The sequence below is a fragment of the Patiria miniata genome, unplaced genomic scaffold, assembly GCF_015706575.1.
Source record: "Patiria miniata isolate m_02_andy unplaced genomic scaffold, ASM1570657v1 HiC_scaffold_5, whole genome shotgun sequence".
In the NCBI taxonomy this organism is placed as follows: Eukaryota; Metazoa; Echinodermata; class Asteroidea; order Valvatida; family Asterinidae; genus Patiria; species Patiria miniata.
Genome location: NW_024037072.1, coordinates 18,938,564 through 18,960,468, shown reverse-complemented (window position 1 = coordinate 18,960,468; position 21,905 = coordinate 18,938,564). Strand labels below are relative to the sequence as shown.

At 39.3% G+C, this 21,905-nt stretch overlaps 1 protein-coding gene across 3 annotated transcripts in view; it reads right to left on the bottom strand.

Annotated features, from left to right (window-relative positions):
• Nucleotides 1–21,905, bottom strand: part of LOC119740382 (sodium/potassium/calcium exchanger 2-like) — a 64,802-nt gene that overhangs the window by 17,869 nt on the left and 25,028 nt on the right. For all 3 annotated transcript variants that reach the window (XM_038215656.1, XM_038215657.1, XM_038215658.1), the window contains exons 3-4: nucleotides 9,935–10,055; nucleotides 5,847–6,280 (exon numbers count right to left, since the gene is read on the bottom strand). In XM_038215656.1, coding sequence (XP_038071584.1) covers nucleotides 5,847–6,280; nucleotides 9,935–10,055 — 555 coding nt within the window. The remainder of the gene's footprint in view (nucleotides 1–5,846; nucleotides 6,281–9,934; nucleotides 10,056–21,905) is intronic.

Below are 21,905 nucleotides of genomic sequence, written 5' to 3'. Positions count from 1 at the left end.
GAAATATATTTTTGGGGGTTTGGGTAATTCCGCTTTTTTTTTACTCACCCTGTACATGTAGCTTGTACGTTGTATACATGCATTCCCAACTTGTCAGGAAAAAAAACAGGACATATTACCACTTAATGGTGTACGTAGCTTTTTGCCGGATCGCATGTTAATGTTGTTCAGTTTTTTTTCCTTTGTTACTTTATCAGTATTTATGGTTAGACCCCCCCCCCCCCCCCCCCCAAAAAGTCTCCGGTTTCTGGTATGCGCGCGCGTCACCGTAGCCATCAAAATGAAAATTTTTTTTTTCAATGAAAGATGATGTCTCAAAACCGCCAAACTCACTGGTTTGACTGGAATCCTGCTGCTGCGCAATTTTAACGTGTTTTTAGATGGGGTTATGATCGAGAATAAGCTTTATGTGGCCTCTCTGGACTCCCATATATTTGCACTAAGTCTAGTCGGGCACCATTTGCAGTCATCAGCCGACATTTTGAGGCAAAAAAATCAGGTAAAAAAAAAAAAACCGCGTCGCCGCACCACTTTTTGGGCAAGCTCCATACCAGAAACCGGAGACTTATTTTTTTGGCCTTATTTCTTGCAGTTAACAATGCATGAACTTGGAACTTTCTACAAACATCAACCCTAATCCCATGTTTGCTTTATGTCAGTAACAATAACTAAAATGTCAAAGAGGCCAACATTTTGTCTGAATGATCCTGACCATGTTGGGGGGGGGGGGGGGGGGGAGAGAACACTCTAAAAGCACTCAGGATTTATCATTACAGGTAGATGTCTAGGTCTGATGTCCATCATTAATTACATTCATCAGTACATGTGCTTTCTCTTAGCTTTTTCCAAATGTCACGCACTTCTCTCGGGCAATATAATCAGAAGTAAGCATCAATAATCAGTGTTATCACCATGACATATGTATTGACCAGGGAAAACCTTTCAACATGTTTCAAGAACGGTTCCCTTTTTGTCCCATATACGTAACACCAGGTTTTCTTTAACTACACAATTAATGTAAACTTCTTGCGGGCATTCTCGTTGCAGATGCCTAACAACAAACACTGAAATCCATGAATATCTTAGAGGGCTCAAAACTTTCGTACATGCACATACATGTATGGGATATATGTAAGCGTGCACGAATTCTTGGACTTGCCGTAGAGTATTTTTAGGTCGGTCGTGTGTATATATTTCAAACCATTGCATGTATAACAAGTGGGTTGCATCTTGGGTGGCCCTGACATTGACATGTATAACAATGCAGACCTGACATTTGTGATGTGACTAGACAAGCTCAGCTGGTCCATAATCAACCCCCTTCGTAAGTGTGACATCATCTCAACTTAACCATGCACAGGCCTACTGCACACGGTGTAGCATTGCACTAATGGAACCAACCGGAAGTTAACGCAACTTAAGTGTTTATTGCCAATGGGTGCTTGTCATCAGTGGTGCGTGCGCGCGTGTATGACAAAGTCACCTACGAACCGGATAGGGTCTAAGAGGTTTATGTAGTCATCAGCGACAAACTTTTGGGCAAAGGTGAGACTTACATGTTAACAACTCTACATAATTCCAAAGTCAAATTCCAACTCTACATGTAATTCCAAAGTCAAATTCCAACTCTACATGTAATTCCAAAGTGATAGTCTGTAACCCTTGGTTCAGACAGGCGTGCTAGAGTCGCATGTTGTACAGGCACGGTGCAGTCTTGAAATACAAATTGTTCGTACGTGGCGTGACATGCAAGAGATTATGCGAGCGCACATGGCGTACGTAGCTGTCTTCTTCGATACGCGCGTACTGCGCGCAGTACGCTCTCAATCAGTGTCGATGCGTCGATTACGTATTCTACATGGCCAGGCGTTTGCGTAGTGAAGGAACGCGCACGCAGCCCATGCATCGATGCTGCACAATGCCGGCTTGTTGCTAAAATCCCGTGTTTGTTGGTTTGTACACAATACTCCAATGTATTAAGTTCTCCCTGTCTGAAACCAAAATTTTAATAAGGTCGACCTGGAGTCGCTCCTAATCTATTTGGTTCGGCGCGACTCTGGAACGCCCGTCTGAACCAGGGTGAGACCACCAAGATACATGTGAGAGGACTGTGAGCTGGCCCCCTTGGACTAGCAAAAATAAGTTCAAAAATGAGTACTGCAGTTGCTTCCACATCTTCATAATGTGACGCTTGTGTAAACTGAGGAAGACTCTTTTTTCCCCCCTTTTTACAATCACCACTTGTACACGTACGTACTGTATCACACTCAATCCACCGACATTATAAACACAAGATTTGCAATATTTGAATGCGTTCATATCAGGCATACCGGTACCTTTATATATACATTTTGTACATGTACAGCCCAGCCGAAATATCACACATGGGGAAGTAAGTTTGGTATAAGCTCTACTGCAAAGTTGGATTTTGAAGGTTTAAGAATGCTTCTGAGCAAAACCCTGGAAGCATTTAATCTTTAGAAAAAGTCCGCCTCCATGTCCAGGTACCAGTAAATTCCCAAATAATACTATGGCTATATATATATGTGCACGCACAGACTTTATTCCGGAGTAATATTAGTCTGGGGTCTCTCTCTCACTCTCGCTATGAATTTATGAGATTGCCCCGATCAAATTCATCTATCTTAATTACTTGATGCCGAGAGGAAGTCTGGCAATATCCACGCTGGATTTCTAGCCGGAATGCGAAGCCACATTTCAGATCCTGTCCTACTTGATGATGATGATGATGATGAAGATGGGGCCCGGTAGGTAGACGACTCAGGTATATCGGCTTTCAAATGATGATATACTATAAAGAGGACAGTTTCTGCTTCAAGGAAGAGCAAGATGTCACTCATCCGAAGTGCACATGCCCTCATTTTAAATTGGATGGCTGGCTCTACTCCTGTATGTCCTGTATCATATTGCATGTAATCGGACAACGCTACCGCAATGTTGCACTTGTATGTAGACATAGTACAAACAAGTAGTATTATATGTATCGGTAGGATAGTAAAACACGTTTTGGGAATTTGAAAAATAAACAGTGCCGCACTGAAAAACAAAATGTGCATAGCCATGTACATGTCAAAACTATTAATGCACAACATGCACGTAAGTGCTATAAAATTTGGCAATTTGGCGTAAATGCTGGCATTAGTACACAATAAGGGCACGTACATGTATTGGTGAGTATGGCAGTTTAATTAATCCCGGCTACAGTTGGTCTGGTGTAAATGTACTGGTACAAATAGTAGGGTCTGCACCATGAACATGCATGTAAATGCCCTGTAACTTTAAAAATCTGAAAGTGAAGTAAATTTTACGACATCAGGAACTGAAGTTTCATCATTGTTCATCGTTCATTATACAATTTGTAACCGACAGATCCAATTGTCATTTGATTGGTGGAACTCACATCACGTGACATTCGTTATTGCTCCCATTCACACCAGTGCTCAAAAAGTCCCATTCGCCCATGAGGAATGGGAAATACTATTTAACAGTTAGGATCATTCTTGTTCCATCATGTCCATGATGCGGTATTTGTGTGCAAATATGCATGCTGGTGTGCGCGTTCAGCGTTGCGCGTAGCGGGTATTGTTCCAAAGAGCCAACGCTACAGCGTTGGGTTCAAACATTTTCGTGAAGGGTTGGTTTGGAAGAAAGAAATACATTCTCCACCAATTTTGTATTGAAATAAAAGTTCAAATATCAAATGACAAGGATCTACCGGTATATGTCAGTTATATAAAACAAATATTGAGTAGCTTTAAATTGTGAAACGGGAGGAATATTCTCTAGGTAAAATCTGGACTTTTTCAGTTCACTCGGCTTCTGCGATAATTTTCCATTCCACGCTGAGCCACTTGATATTTGTATACCATTACCACTAAGTTGCTTCGCTCATAATATTCCATGAAATACCTGTATGAACCCGGCCTCTATTTTAGCCTTCCCTTATTTGCCCAAGTTGCAAAGACTTAAAGCATCCCACCGTGTTACAATTTCCTTTCATATACTGTCTCCCTCATTTTATCAGTATGCCCTTTCACTGCAAACGAGGCGAACACAGACCCACGCACTGCAGACAGAAGCCGCAAGCCCGCATCACGGGACCTTCAAATTTGATCGGATATACCGTGTCTAGCCTTCTACAAAAGCCCTTCCGGCCAGATTCTCCCGTTAAGGCAGATCTATACAAAAGCGATCAGATATTGCTGTTTCTCGAATGGCATGTTCGCCTACGTTTGCAGTGCATGCATACATGTACGTATGTCGTTCAAGGTTTTCTCTTTGGGTTTCCAAATCGTCACGCAATGATTCTGAGAAGATGAGGTTGTCAGCGACAGAAATTGTGAAATCTCAACAAACGGTCATCTACATCTAGATTGCATTGGATGGTTCTGCTGACCATCATTCATTTAAACCTCATTTCTCAGAACCGACAACACTGAAAGATTGGTATTGCAAATTAAAATGTTGGCCAAAGACTGGGTCTTTGATGATACATAGGCCTATGAATACAAGACAAACACAATCAATCTCAAAACACATGGCAGTCCTAATTAATTGCCTTTATGACTTAGATGACCCGCCATTAAAACTCCCTGCTGTACAGGGAGTCTTAATGGCTTTTCTCAGAATTTCAACGTACTCTAAAAAGATCCTAATTGCAAATTGAGATGTGGGGCAATTAACTGTTGGCTCGCAATAATTAGTGGCAGATACCGGTACATGTACATGTACATGTATTAAATCTGCATGTGTAAATGTAAAATGTACAGTACCGTAGGTTGAGTGCTGATGTATTGTACCGTAATTTGTATAAATTTATGTACACGTATGGTACGTGATCAAGTCAATACTACACTTGCGATGGGTTTAACGTAAAATTAAACACCATTTTTCTAGTACATTCACAAAGCATTTAAATGAAGCCAGTTAATGATAATTTTAAGATCCGAGGAGCTGTTGTAAACTGGGCATATTTACCACCTTTGATGAGAGCCCCATGGACGGGACGTACTGCTTGTGCGCACTGGTTTGCGCGCATACAGGGTGAGTAAAAAAAGCAAACCCAAGTGACAGGACCAATTTTTGAATGAAATTTTGCCTGTAGCATTTCCAAAATCTAGGAAATAAAAAAATCTAGGATTTAAAAGCCCAGTCAATGAGCTCTCTTTTAGTACAAGAATCATTCAAATTACTCATGTACTTTTTGAGTCACAGAGTTTTGAACACAATTCCCATCGTATTAAATTTCTGTCCACGGATCACAAAAATTTCTCATATACGAATGCATGTGAATCATCATTCCGTAACTTGAACAGTTCAACAGGGATTTGAATGATACTTGTACTAAAAGAAAGTTTAATGACTGGGCTTTCATTCATCCTGGATTTTGAAAGTGCTTCAGGCAACGCTTCATTCAAAAAATGGTCCTGCCATTTGGGTTTCGTTTTTTTTACTCACCCTGTATAGTGCAAAGTACGCAAGACTTATGTTATTCTGAATGTGCACAAAGCCATAGCATATTCACATGAGCATCAGCCGTCGTTTCGAATGTCACTCCAAGTAGTCAGAGTCTTGCAATGCGTCATCAATTTGGGGGAAGACAAAAAATGAGCTTTTTAATGGTATTTCCTGTGCTCTGCACAAGTTTTATCTACCGGTAAATGCCCACCTGTTTCAAGAAACTGGCTGTATTGTTTGCTCATCAAGCTGCACACTTTGCTTTTTGATTCTATAAAGTCAAGAGAAAACCCTGTTTGGGCATTAAAGCTCCACATGAAAATGACTTTGATCAGTTGCTGAAAAAAAAACCTTCTGCCTGCTTTCACCTGTGACGGAGACTGGCTGGCATCATCCACCAGCGTGGACTGCGTCTGCATGTCAAGAGAGACGGTCCTCTGGTCGCTGTGGGCTCCAGGGGAGGAATCTGTCACAGCCTCCTCAGGGATGTTGGGATGGGAGATGGTGCGGATGTGGCCCCGGTTGCTCTCCACGTCATCAGAGAGATGCTCGGCGCTGATGATGCATTCCCTGGAGGAGGAGGTGTGGTCCCCGTCTCCTTGCTGCTGGTGGTGGGCCAGATCAGGTTGGGTGAAGGAGACATGGGTTGGGGCCTCGGGGGAGCCCTGGCCTGTTTGGGGCCGGTGACCATTGGCCGTTCCATTGGCATTGGCGGTTGCGTTGGCCTCCCTGCTCGGGCTCTGGATGCCGTTTTCCGGTTTGGCCATGGCTCGCATCTGTACTGCTTTTTCATGTACGACAGCTGTGAAAAACAAATAATCAAAGATTTACAATGTCAAGGCTAATCACCAATGTGTAAAATGTACACTCAAACCTATATGCTTAGATAACAGCAGAAAGATGCATAAAAAATGTTCATAAATATCATGATTATACTTATTGAAATGTGCATGCATTCAGGATACAAATACCGGTACTTAAAAAAAAAAATAAAAAAAAAAAAATAGAGAGTGCATTCACTACACACGGATGTGCCAACAAGGATGTTCGGCAGCCATTTTTTAAGTGGGCAAAAATAGCAGAGTCATAATTAGAACATATTAGCGTGACTAGTGGTACGACAAATATGAAATACTTGGACGTGCCTACTTTCAGTGCATTTTATTGTGCTCCCTTAGAAAATGGAAGCTGTGCATCCTTGTTGACATGGTTGCATATAGTGCACAGAGCATACCAGTAGCATAGCGCTCTCTAGTTTTTATAAAGATACATACATATTTAAACTCTATGATGATAAGCTCTTCAGCCAAATTTTTAGAAGTTATTTTCAGTACCTGTCAATTTACTTTACATTTATATACGCTTTTTTTTATGAGAGGTTTTGCTTATGAGCAACAGAGAAAGACTGCAGCGCAGTGGCAAAACTGGGCATGCTGGGGTTCAATTTGCAAGGGGTCACTTTCATGTACAGTATGTACATGTACCGTACATGTAGATGCGCCTAATTCATTTTTGAAATTTTCTGCAGGCAGCATTCAATGTTTTTTTCAGATAATAAAAAAAAACATTTTTGCCTTTCCCCAAATTCATGGGGGGGGGGGGAGGGAGGTGCCTGGATATGCTCAAAGGGCGAGGGCATTCCTCTTCCTTACCAGTACCCTGTATATGTCCTCCTTAGGTGCCCAACTCCAGCAGCAGGCAGACACAGCTTAATTGTTAAACTTTTAATATCTGACCCCTTGGAATGAACTTATCAAGTCGGTTCAATCAATTCCGTTCAATGAACCGCGAACTACGGGCAGCCCGACACCTTAACATCATTGGCAATCAATATTCACTGATATTCAAGACAGCAATGAGATAGCCCACTTCCCCTAGGTGTATAACATGCCCTCAACAATCAGATGGGATATGGAGAAATCCATACAGCTCCCCAACTGACATTTAAGCTGGAAAAGCAGTCCATGCCATGTCTGCTAGGAATAAATCTGTCTTGACATGTTCGTGACATATCTGTGACATATCTGTGATCAAGACCCACCCATGTATGATCAAATGAAACATTAATCACGTATGACAATGGGACTAATTTTTCTTGCAAGATCAAGTTTGATATTGATTTCCAACCTGATACAAATTGTAGCAGCTAGGTACCGGTAATATGGCAAAAAGTAACCTACATGTACATGTACATGTACCTTTGTGAGACAATTTGATATTATGTCAACCACTTTATTGAATACACTTTTATCACATTTGTTCCCTTTATATTCTATGAGTGACATTTTCTGTAAAAAAAAAAAAACATTTTATTCTGGGCAGTTGGTTGAAAAACAGCAAGCAGGAACTTGGAAGTAACAAACAGAGGACATTCCCAGCTCTTCAACAAGAAAAAAACCAGGGAGAAAAATCAGGCAATTTCTCACCCCAACACGTACAATCATAAACCTGTGGACTGTACGGATGTACATGTACATTGTACAATTCCAGTTTATGGAATAAAGGTAATATCTGTGATGGAGTCAATTAATTAATTATTTTAATGATTAACTGATCTAAACCCCCCATGATAATCTCCTTGACCATTACTAGATGATGGATTTTATGTACCGGTACTACATGTAGATTCCAAAAAAAGTTCTAGTTTATGAGCTCAAAACAATGACTGATTTGGAATTGCCTGTACATGTACATGTACCGTATATATGTAACACATGTACCGGTACTTTTTTTGTAAAAACTCCATGCACAAACTTGTGTACATGTACATTGTACATGTACAGAGTAATGGTACTTGAAGTACAAGCATGACCAGTAGTGGATCATACGGTACCGGTACATGTTTAATTCTTGTTTGACACACTTTAAACCTAGACACGCCCTAATCTAATTCAAATGATCCATTTGTGCTGATGCGCTCCCCTGTATACCTACACTAAGTGTATACCAGTGCAGAAGAAAATACATGTAATGCACAATACATTTTTGTGAATGTGATACGCTTGCACGCATTACAGAAATTGACACAAGGCCAGAAATTCCAATTACACTTAAGAGCTTTGCTACATGTGTATTAATGCACACATGCAGCTGGTCTGACATTGACTCCCTTCTTGAATGCCAGCAGAGATCACCCTTCAACATTCAGGAGATTCCTGGTATCATACACATGGTCAAGTTTGACGTCATCCTGTATTCATAAATACACGTATTAGGCCAAGAAATATGTTCCAAAACGCCTCTTTAATCTTGACAGAGGCACAAAGTGAAGAAAAAAACTTCGATTTCATTTGTTCAAACATACATACCGGTATGTGTAAACAGGCAAGTACTGTACGGTATGCCCAAACTCACATATTTGCAGTCAATTTTAGATTCACTGTCAATGTACATGTATGTACCGGTTCATACCGGTTCATACCGGTACATACCGGTACAAGTACATACAACTCAATAATTGACTGTCTTGTTCTTTTGACTGGTACACAAATCATGAAAGTGGCAGACTGAATTTGTACAATGCGTACGTGTGCGAGCTGAATAGATACGCAAGGATACTGCATAGTATGTTTGATGTTATGTTTCCTTAGCAACACAAACAGGACAAATCAAGTGCATGCAGTCCTTCTGATTTGAGGCGTGCGATCACACCCCTACGCCATCACACGCCTAAAAGCTTCCTGAGAAGTGAAATAATTGCACGCCTGAATCCCTCTGTACCGCACACCTCGGCATAAATTTACGGCATAAATACTTCATAATTTATGAAAAAAAGTATGCCGGTGAAGAGAAAATGGCTTTAATTTGTAAACCAAGATGAGTAGCATAAAAAAAAAATACCAGATTGTTCAGTCCCAGCTTGGACCACAGAATCACTCGCCAAGAAAAATCATACGCCTAGAAAAATCATACGTCTAGAAAAATCCAGGTGTGCCTTTTTCCACACGCCTGTGATTTTCAAATCAGAAGAACTGAAGTTAATGTCTTCAGAGAAAATTGACCATTGTTATAGCGATCAAGATCATAGCTGCAAAATCAAAAGCATGAAACTAATTTTGTGATGTTGTCAAGTGCACCTATACTGTACAGCAAAAACAGCCTGATAGAGTGTGATGCTGATTGCTGGTAGATAAGAAAGAGACGTGAACAGGAATTTATTGCAGTTTTGTTGTTGAAAACCTTTTGCTGCTGAGCCAAAAAGCAATGTGCAAAAATAATTTTTGACACGAGTATTCAGACAAACATACATGTATTTCGACTCGCTGGCAAATTTCATTCCAACCGTTTCTTCACATCAGTTTTGATATTTCCGTTTGTGAGGGGTAAGATCATGAACTGGGAAAACTTACTGATTTCCATTCAAGCCAATCGCCTATAAAGAATGGGGGAAAAAAAGAATTAATTAAAATTTCTTCCCCATTTCTTTCCAAAGAAAAATATGAGAGTTAACACCTACTTTCACTTAGTGGGTCAATGGTGTGCAGCATTAGTTGCAATGCACCGTGCCGAAACATGTTGGTGTTGCGAAAGTGCGGCACACTGTGACGTCGATTCCGCCCAACTGGTAAACCCTTGGCCTGCAGAGGGAAGAGGATGGAAGAAATCAGGGACAAATCAATTAATATTCAAGAAAGTAGTTTGTTTTCAAATGCCAAATACAATGTCAGTAGTAACTCATAACTTTCTGAATCCTCCATCGTCGTGTGAGTAAAACAATGGCACATTCTGTCAGTGTCTGTCACACAATTTTGTTACATTTTTGACTGATTTCATTTTTATTCGACTCTCATAATTGCCACACGATTGCTGCATCTGGAATGTGTAGTACATTTGCTAAAAGTTCATGTACATGTTAATTTTGTAGGTTTCACAGGAAACAGGAAGAAAATCAAACATGTAATTCAATTTTTAAAAAAAGTTCTTAAAAAGTTTTTATTAATGCACTTGGACAATAAAATTGTTGTAAGGCGAAATAAAAAAAACAAAAAAAATGTGTAGCGTCCCCGCCCGCTTCCTTTATGGAGGCCGCCTCCTTTTTTCATCTTTTAAATTTTTTTTTTTTTTAAACTCGACAAAATGATTACTTTTCAACAGTGGCATCATTTTGGCCTCTTTATCTGATGCCTCTACCCCATATAAAGCTATGAGTATGAATGTCAGTTCCTGAGTCCAATGGCGGCCATTTAAAAAAAAAATGGCGGCCGCCTTTAAAATTAACCTGGTTGGGCGGCCATTTTGGAGGGAAAAAGGCAGGACGCTAAACATGTTTTTTTTTTTTAATTCGTCTAATACGTAAATTTATGATAGAAGCCCTGAACATAATACATGTACGACTATCATGCACATGACGCATGCTGTATTACTTAGTACATGTATTAATTAAAAAGGGCAAAAATCTTTTCAGTTTCTCCCCCCCCCCCACCCCCCGAGTTCAGGTAAAAGTGACTCTCCCCTGGCTAACCTTTTCCTTTTTTTGTTCCTAGACTATCAGGAGCCATTTATTCCAATTAACCTTTCCCTATCATCTAAACGCAAGCTTCATACTAGGGCGTGCAAGCCTGCCCCAGCATAAAAAGCTGGAATTAAACAGTCAGCCAGGAAACGACTTTAGCAGTGCTACACTAGGATTTTTTTTTTATCATTATTAAAAAAAAAAGGAAGATAGATGAGTGTGCGGGCTGATTTAATCACTGCAGCTGTGGGGCAAGAACACACAGCGCAGGAAACACTTGAGGTTCCCGGGTTGTCCACCAACCGCGGGCCGGGGAGGGGAAGAAAAAAAAAGCGGCACAAGGGAGAGATCAGCCGTCATTATTTGGCAAACATAGCACAATTGATTGGTTTACATAGAGCGGGGATGGCGGGGAACAGCCCCGACTGCCGTGCGTGAAATTGGCGTACAGCTGCGAAGTAAAAGACGTAAGGAGGTGGAATTTGCAGATGAGAGAAATAGAAGGGGTTACTATAAATGGGCGGAAATTGTGTCGGGGGGGGGGGGGGAGGGGGGAGATGGGGAGAGGGGTTAAAAACCTTTTAAAACCATGCAATATGAAGCTACATATGTATGTATTGAAATTTTATTTTTGGGGGGGGTGGGGGAGGTGTAGATATGGTCGTGATAACAACAGGCAATTAATGAAAAATGTTGGAGGGCCGGATTGGAATGAATGCTTTGCAATTGGATGTTATGCATCTAATTTGTTCCTCAACATCAAAGGTCAGCCACACTGAAGGTACCAGTACATGTGTACTTACATACATATAATGTACATACATGTACATGTACCGGGTACGCATGTAGTACAAGGGAAAATTGGTTCAGAACTTCAGAGAAAGGAGTGTCCGACTTCTCAAAATATTTCTGAATTTCAAACAGAAGCAATTTACTGTTTCTTGTAGAATTTCTTTGAGACGAAACCCAAACCTTTGAAGGCTCAATAAAAAACTTACTTAAAATGCTTAAAACATACCAGTAGTACAGCCAATGATTGTAATTTGGGTGCATATACCGGTGTGTACTAGTACAAACACTCATTTCCTACATGAATGACAGGCAAACATGAACACCTGAAATAAATATCATCCTCAAAGCCAAGGAAACCTTTACTGAAAAGCCAAAAAAAGGGGGGAAAAAGCAAAAAACAAAAAACAAACGAAGACTTCTCTGATTGTTATGAAATTGAAAACTATGTCATCAGTAATGTGAAGTCCTGCCCTACATTGCAAATGGGACGGTGGAGAGGGCTACAAAACGTCAAGCTCGTTAATCAAATTATTTGTTATTAATCTCAATACATCCATCGTCCATGCACCCAGTACCGTGCATGTATCAGCAGTAACCTATATTTTTTCAAGGAGTACAACATGCATTCAGCCCTTCGTAACCTACATTTCTGGAGTAATTTTCTCTCAGCAGTTACCGCACTGGCCTGAAATGAACGTAATGTATGTAAATCATTACTTGATTCCTGGTAAAGTAAGTCGTTACAGCTTTTTGGCCAAAACATGACGGAAAAAAGTCAGCAGAAATTTCTCATTTGTCAAACAAGGAAAAAAGGAGGACCTATTTTGAGAAAAGCTCTCGTGATCTCATTACCAAAATGGCTGTAGGCAAAAGAAATTGGAAAAAAGGGGGGAAAAAATGGACAAATGAATAAATTGTTGCACTGGACACTGAAAACATCAACGAAGAAAGTGTCACAATTTTTTATCTCCGATTTCTAGCTTTCTGGCCCATTAGCCACACTACCTTGAGGCATTTTAAACACCGAACACGGGACGGTTCCGTGAATATCTCTCGCAGACCGCAGGCAAAACATTTTCCAGCTCGGTTGTGTACCCGTAGCATACATGCGATCGATTGAGATTGATAAGTCACTGAGCAGTTACGGGTTTAAATAGCATTTTTGGCAACACAGGTAATTCATCGCAAGACGCTGTCACACTGACTTAATTGTACCAGGAATTCAATTCAAACAATACCATTATAGATGTTTGTGCTATTGGAGTTTTACCCTGAAAAAAAAATAGTCTTCTCAAATTGATATTTTTCTTGCAATACAAAAGTTATTCACTGTTTTTCTTGAAATACAAAAGTGACTCACTTTTGAATGAAGCATTGAAAGAAGAAAGAAAAAAATTTCCCACATTTAGTTATTGAATAAAGTTCAAAATATTTGCAGTTTGATTCAATTGGGTTTTTTTGTTTTGTTTTTTGTTTGTTTAATATTTACATGTATAAGTTGCAAAAAAAAATCTGAAGACAAAAAATAACTTTTATTGAATAAGTTGAATAGAACCGCCGGATGCGTTATAACTTTAATGTTTACCGCCAGTTACCGGTACAGATTACCGGTACACATACTTTTACTTACTTTAATTTATACTGTAACCATGGTAACCCAACATAACAGACAATCCTTTCTGAAATGTGAAAATCTTACTGGACAAAAGTGAAAAACAAAAATTATGTTATTGTGTTTGCCTTAAAATTTATTCGTGAGCCTCCTCGGACATGTACCGGCGGTATGTACACAGGTAATGACCAGCAGTCACACTGTAAAAAGCCTACTGCGTATATGTAGTGTCAGAATACTGTCAGTATATAAATGTACCTGTGTAAAAGTCATAAAATTCTAATTCCAGAGAGTACCGGTATCTATATTATAGCCGTCTGACGTACAATTCTTTTGACTGGTTCTTGGAAAGGAAATATATAAATAAGATGTAGTCAAGGCCAAGTGCAATCCATGCATGAGTAAAATTACTCCAAAGGTAATTTTTGCTAGAGCTAATTCCTGAATTCCACCATACACTGTATAATCCTCGCCGGCAGGAAACGTACATGTAGTAACATATTATTTGGACTTGAACTCTCAAGGCGCATCAAGCCTGTGATGTACATGTACGTGTTGTAATATAGTGGCTGCAGGGCTGGTGGTTGCGCAAGATAATTTGGGAGGTTTAGGGTTGAAACTTCCTAGCATAAGTATGTAAACTCAATGTAGGCCTACATTATGTACACATTAATTGATAAAAGTTTACACACTTTTTCCCATATGATGACCCAAAAAAGGAAGAGTCAGGAAAAACCTGAACAGATTTAATTTTCCTTTTTTTCTTTTTTAGAGGGGGGTATATGAAAAAAAAAAAAGAGTCGATATACGGTATCAGGAAAAAGCTGAACAGATTTATTTTTTCCTTTTTTTTTTCTTTTTTTTTAGAGGGGGGTATATGGAGACGGGGCAAAAACCAATTCCACCAAAATTGAGACTCACACTCACAGATTTGTTTAGATCTGCAAAAATATGAAAACTTCTTGTTTTTCCACTACATATATATAGTCCCAACTCATACATGTACATATGCATACATACTGACACTTACCGGAATGTACATGTACCGTACAGTACCCCAAAAAGTGCAGACATTTATATCAAAAACTTTTCTGGGGGGGGTTGCATTAAAAGTGCCAAATTGTAGGCCCTGCGTCCCTCCCCAACCACGACAGGAACGCAGTTCCACGATTCACTATGTGAATCAAGATTCCACTCCCTGCTGCACTTCAACTTAGGCCCAAAAATATAATAGTTCTGCTTCCGGTTTCCCTACCTACCCTAATTTTTTTTATGGGAAAATGAGGAAAAAAACACCAAAAACCTCAAAAAAACATCAATTTCTACCTTTTACCCTTGACTACACGCAGATGCCTCCATATGATCGTACACACAAAAAATTGGCAAAATAAAACAAATTCCCTACCTACCTACCCTATTTTTGAATGCCATGTAATCGGAAGCAGAACTATTTTTTTTTTTGGCCTTACCGGTACATGTATTTACAGTTCCAAAAAGTTGTGTACATTCCATACACAAGACAGCTACAAAAATTGCTTGGTGCTGGTCAGTTTCAACAGAGCGAACCCATCAGGAACAGGATTGCTTTCCTCGTTGCAAATTATCCGTGCAATATGATATGGACGCAATATCACACAATTCTGTTGGGACTATAGCCACAGAGAATATAACACATCTTTCGTGATCAATTTCCTAGGTAACATGTACACAGGACGATCACGTTACAGTTAAGCAGCGCAGGTAGATCCCAAAGTACACAGATGCCAATCGCCTGAGCAAAGAAACTTTAGCAGTCTGACGGACTTGATTGGCCTAATTGCATTGGCATTGACCGCAACAGTGTTGAAAAGCTTTCTCTTTTGTTTGCATGTGCTGTTTTAAATAACAAGGCACCATTATCAGCTTACCGGTACATGTAGTTTGCAATACAGTAATTTAGGAACCTTTTAAATAGAACCATGCATGCATTTCTTGTAAGTTTGGAAGTATGTAACATTGTTTTCATAGATTGGTTGTTCGCATTTTGGTTAATACTGATTTGATTTAAATCGAATCACTGATTCAGTTTTTCTCTTCCAATTTTCCTCTGAAAATCCCAGCATTACATGTACTTTTATTACTTGTATTAGTTGTCTTTTTTCTTTTTTTAAACAGGGGAAATATTGGTAATTATTGTTCCCAAGAAAGTGCACCCCTTTATTACCACAAATGGTGTGGTCCATGGGGAATCCATGCATCATGCATGCAGCATTCATGCAGCATCACGTACGGCCGGTTGTTGATGTCCAAGGGATCACTAGCCGTACTTTTTACCGTTCGGTACCTTTTTGTGAGACGTGCTTTCGGTTTGTTAATGACTTTCTTAATTGATAATTATTTCAGCAGCACATCTCTTCTTGTACCAGTCATTTTTATTCTTCAAGTCTCGGCGTATAAGCCGCCCTGTGTATTTAAGCCGCAGTAAACATTTTCATGGGCAAATTCAACGTATAAGCCGCGGCTTATATTCCGAAAATTACGGTATTATTCTTCTTCTTTTTTATCTTGCAGCGTGCCTGGGGCACTTCCTTGTGAAAGAAACATTTCAAAGAATCGTTGGGGTACATGTACATATGTAGTCCCCTATTTGGTTATTTTTGACAATCTAGCTATGCGCCACACTTGCACACAAATTGAGAAGAATCTAATTTTTGGGGAGGAGGACTCATTATGGACAAATCATAACAACAAGTTTCCTTTGGAAATGATGGAATACAGGTATATTATGATTTACAAAGTGTACATTGTACATAATGTATGTAAACATCATGAATTGCGTACTGTTAAGTATTAAAATTTCCAGATGCCGCAGTTATAACCCTTTTTTTTTCCATTATTTAAAGGGAATATACAACATTTGCAAACATCGAAAAATAAAACTACCAAGTTTTTGCGAAATACCTTAATAGGATGTTGGTAAATGACAGTCTAAAGCATCCTGTAAAATTATGGCACCTGGTATACTGTCATTTTCAAGAAAAGTGGTTTTTTTGTATCAATTTCCAACGCTGATCGGCCGATCAGCGTTGGAAACAACTGGCTTTTTTTCAAATACTGGCCCCAATTGACCATTGCACTTGTTTGCAATCGATTACAAACCTATGAACGGGTACGGGCCAGCTAGGCTGGTTCCCTGACCTTACAATTCCCCAATGTATGTAAACTGCTCTGTTTCTTCTTATATAGAGTCAGGGAACCAGACTACAGGAAAATGATCGTTTTTCTTGCTTTTTATAGCATTTTCGAACCCAAAACCTCCAAAAAGTCAGTGTAACTATATTTGCTATATATTTCCAACCCCCCAATTCCATCCATTTCTGAAAATTACAGCAAAAGCAAATGATGTATACTCCCTTTAAAGGTACCGGTTGGACATTTGCACAAAAAAAAGTGGACTAACTATAAATTCGGTCAATTGGGGGCCCAGCATTTGAAAAAAAGCCATTTTTTCCAAACGATAGTCGGCCAAATATCGTCGGAAATTGACACAAAATTCCACTTTTCTTGCAAATGACAGCATTCCAGGCGCAACGATTTCACAGTATGCTTGAGGCTATTGTTCACTTACAGAACAGTCAAGTACATTGTAAGTTATTTCATAAAAAATTGGGAGTTTTGTTTTTTAATGTTTGCAAATGTCGTACATTACCTCTAACTGTCTAGGAGTAACAACAAGAGGGGAACAACAAACGCGCAATGAAGTGTTCCGTACTTAACAATTATTATTATTATTTTAGTTTCCTAAAGGAAAATATATTAGGTACACATGTAGTACTAAAGGAAAAATAGAAAGGGAAAAAAAAAACCTTTCCCCTTGAATGTGTAAAGGCACATTTATTTCAATCTAATGCAAAGGAGGATTGATTCGGTGCAGCTCGTGTAACATTGCCCGTGGTTTTGCATACTTATGAGTCGGCTTGAGATGGATGCTCAAGATAACCTCCACTTTGTGGGTTATTTCTTTTTCCCTTGGAAGCTGCTCCATCCCCCTGGAGGAAATGAATGGCCTTCTCCATATGTCTCGGCCTCTCAGACCTCCTAAGCACCAAATTAATACTGATGGGTTTCATAGTGAGACCTTCAGACTTCAATGAGGATTTTAAAAGCCTGCTTTATTGGCTGGTCTGGATGTCAGGACTTTTGTTCCGGCCCGCACATGTACGGGACGTGTTCGATAAAATCAGTGTCAATGGACATTAATTCCCTAACAGGGATCACAATTTGGAAAAAATAAATTAGGAAAATTTGAACCGAATCGGTCAGTGTCCCTTCCCTGATTTGATCCCCCAAATGGATCAATTGTAAAAAATAAAAAAAAGACAATCAAAAAACACATATTTGCATTGGAGTTTGTACAAAATCAACTTGTCACTGGGATCATTTTATCTTCCAAGAAAATCTTCTATTAAATAAAGAACAAAGAGATGGCATTCAACAATTTCAGTAAAGAAGTGACGGTAGTTTTGTTCAAACCTGCGCGGTTTCCCTTAAAACCATCTCCAAGTTTTTCTTAAAAACCACAAGATGTGTCCAAATTGCAGAAAACTGCCCCCGCGACACATCCATTCTATCCAGGGGTTCAATCCTAATCATGTTCCAATGAACGTAATGGCTTCTCCCAAACATGCCAAAAGTGTGAACAAAAATTCCAGCTGCCACTCCTAATTAATTGAGGGGGCATGGTCAGGAAAAATCGAAATGGAGGTGCCGACCAGCGCTACTGGACTGCATGAATGTTCAAATAAAGAGTCTACGGGCGCTGTAAATCAATCCTGGGCCCATCGGGGCACGAATGTTTCCCGCCTAATAATCATCCTTGATCATCATGACTGCGCAGCACTTGGCAATGGGCAGCAAATTCGGAAATTTGCAGCATGTCTGCAACTAAACTGATATGACCATGGAGTCTATAAAATGATGAAGCAATTACTTACACTTAGGGGCACATGTACCGGTACAAAAACATTGTACATTGTAGGTGTAATAATACACAAAATTAAATGGGCATCTGGAAAACACCTATTTGCAATTGCCCCAGAACAATAGAAGACTGAAGCAAAAGACAACACCAGTACATGTACCGTAACTGAGCGTGGGCCATGCATACATGTTGTACATGTATGTATACATGTACATACTTTATGTACAAATGTATAAACATCAATAATGAAACTCATCCACATTTGTAAAAAATGTATAGAGTGGTACATGTATGTCCAGTACTAGTATTTTTTCCAAACAAAATGAAATAAAGATATCTAACGGATGAGCATATGGGCTGTGTAGAAAGTTGACAACAAGCCCAATAGCAGTCCTGAATCCTCCAATTTCAATACGATTATGCACACCCCCTAGGGAGTTAGGGTTAATGAAGAACACTCAGGGAGGGGTAACTTGTGTATCCACTGTACCATGAAATGCTTTGTTATATATAAATTGGAAACTATACAAGAATGAAGTGTGCAGACAACACAATGTGAATATCGGTCTCTTCTGTGAGGAAATGTTGGTTGAACTGATTGAGGAAATAGAAAGAAAAAAAGTATGAGAGTACCGGTATTTCCTTGACTTTTATGACAGTTCATACATTTACTTAAATACATATTGTTTTTAATGTACAGTTAACATGTACATGTAATTTGTACTCCATCTGTCCTGAGGGGAATTATCCTAAGGACAGCATCAACTGCAAAAGTACAACTTATATGAGCCTCGTACATGCTGTCAAACAATGCCAGCAAGGCAAACTGCACATTCAAGCTTAGAAAAACAGCTTCTTTTTTTTTCCACATGATTTTTATCAGGGTTCGCCCTTACATGTAACTTGTTTCACTAGCCAGCCCAGTGATATTGAAACAGACTCTTATCTAGTTCACAGGCCTTTTCACTAGTCTGCAATCGAATTTTTAAATTTTTGCACCAGAATGTCATAAACAACGATGTTAGTTACATGTACAATAATTGTTACTCGCCAGGCGGACTACGGTGCTTAGGAAATGGGAAATGACGAGTCCGCCATTGTTTTTCCTTCCATTTGGCGAGTGGACTACTGCTGAGGTCGAGCCCTGTTTAATTAAAATGTACTTGAGGTACGGTTTAAAATAAATATTCTTTGTGTGGCAATCCCTAGTACAGAACAGTGTCAAATCGATAATATTGACAGAACTAGCTCCTTTGGTCAGGAAAGAAGGAAAAAAAAAAAAAAAGAAGTATGTTGTATTATGCGTTCACTGTACTTGATGTAAAATTGAGTTGCACAATGTGTAAAAATCTTGTCCTTCACAGCCTGATATGCGTAATATAAAAAAAAAAACCAGTGAGTTCAAAACAGCAAGCCCTTTGATGTTGCCAGCAACGTTTTATGTGAGATGACAAATGGAGGGGGGAAAACACACTGAAGCTGTCAGAGCATGAAAGGCACGGATGAATGTAATTAAATCAAGCAAGGTACACGCTCTGATGTGCAGGTAGCCAACGGCCAAATATATGACAAACAATTAATAAACTAATAACCACAACTTCCCAATTCATTATTTGTTTGTCTTTTTCATATTTGTTTTGACTTTAAGTTCCCTGAGAAAACTACAAGTTCCTTATGTACAGTACCGTACAGGCCTGTCACAAACAGTACCGGTACCGGTACTTAGTAAATTTAAGTTATTTTTGACGATTACAGATCATCCATACATTTGCGCACAATGTATGCATTTTAATAATAATGTAGTGCTTATCTTAAGCGATTTTTACAAAAGGACTCAAAGCGCTTCACAATTATTACCCCTGTTCATCAGGCCATGTTTGTGAAGCAGATCGAGATCAGCGCATTCTGGTCTGTACCTTCACAGGTACCCATTTATACTCCTGGGTGGAGAGAGGTAATTGTAGTAAAGGGTCTTTCCCAAGAACACAAGCCCCATGTTTCCCAGCATTGGACCACTCCTCGTTCATATTTAATGATGAATTTCTACCATTCCAACCAGGAAATTTTGTCCATAATTCTGTTGATGCATCATGGCAATTAATTTTGGTAATGAGGAAGTTACACATGTATGTATGTACATTGTTTTGCACATAGGCCTATTTATTGTACACCGATATATTTTTAAATGTTAACTATAAATCAGGGATGAGATTGTCAATTTATACAAAAGGTCTGCAAATGGGATGAAAGGTCTGAATGATGCATTTCTATATAGGCCTACTAATAATGTCTTTCTCTCAGATTAAAAAAGCCTGATTTCAGACAAAAGTCTGAAAAAAATCTCATGCCTGATAAATGTGTACACTATCAAATAGATACAGTCTTTCTGTTCTCATAATTCTCAACTTGACCCAATGACCTCAGTAAAACAGAAAAAAAAAATTCATAGCGCTGCACTTTATTCCTCGGAAGTCAATCCATGAATATGGCATTTGATCCTTTCAGCCAATTCCCTCAATTCATTAGCGAGTAATACTCCATTTTATTTATCTGTTTATCAAATCCCATGCATGATCCCATGATTAGTCTACCGCTTTCATTACCATCAGCCACCCACATGCACTTTCTGGAAGATGAACTGCAAACAATGATTGATTGCACTCAACAAAATGTGGAAAACCATTAACAAAACAAAACTGGTTGGAATGGTACAACATGCGTATCATGCGTGGATGCATTCTGCGTTCAAACACATGATTAATTTGCATTAGAGAAATTGAACTGATGGAATTAACCTGATAAAACAAGAATAACATTTATAATGTGACATCGATTGGCTATAGGGGCCTACATACATTTTTGCAAACTACTAGAATTGTAGGCTACAGCTCAAGACTTGGCCACAGCCAGTGTTGTAGGTCTCGAGACCGGTCTCGGTCTCGGTCTCGAGACCACTTTTTGCCGGTCTCGGTCTCGGTCTCGGGAGCTGTGGTCTCGGTCTCGGTCCCCTTTGGTCTCGATATTTTGGCTGGTCTCGAGTCGAGACCAGCCAAAAAGTGAGGGGGGGGGCGGATTCCGCCCCCGGCCCTTTTAGGGTTAAGTAAAGAATCAGTTTAGGGCAAATGTGACTGCAGTGTGATGCTAATGGACATGTCTCTCTTCACTTTCTAGTGAGCGAGGCATAGTCCAATAACCATTGCTCCTCTTCTTATTTCTCGTTTTTATTGTGGGATGATCTGTTGAAACAAGCACTTTATAGCCATCCTCATTGATTCCAAATACAACTGAGATTTAAATCTTATGAATCAAGACTGAAACATTATTTTTACCGTCAGATTTTGTATTTTGAATATGGGAACAATTCAACTCTTTTTCCCTAGAAATATTGGTGATTTTTTTCCTATTTTCCTTTTCAATTTTTCTTTTATTCGTGGAGGCGGGAAAACGTTGTTTTTTTTTTCATTATATTTATTAATGGATATTTATCAATTCGTAGACTGTTAAATTGGTATTAGTGGTGGACAGCTGAATTTTGTGATCTCTTTATTAAAATAGACACGACTTGGGAATAGAGTATGCAAATTACGTGAAATGTTCACAGTTACTACTCA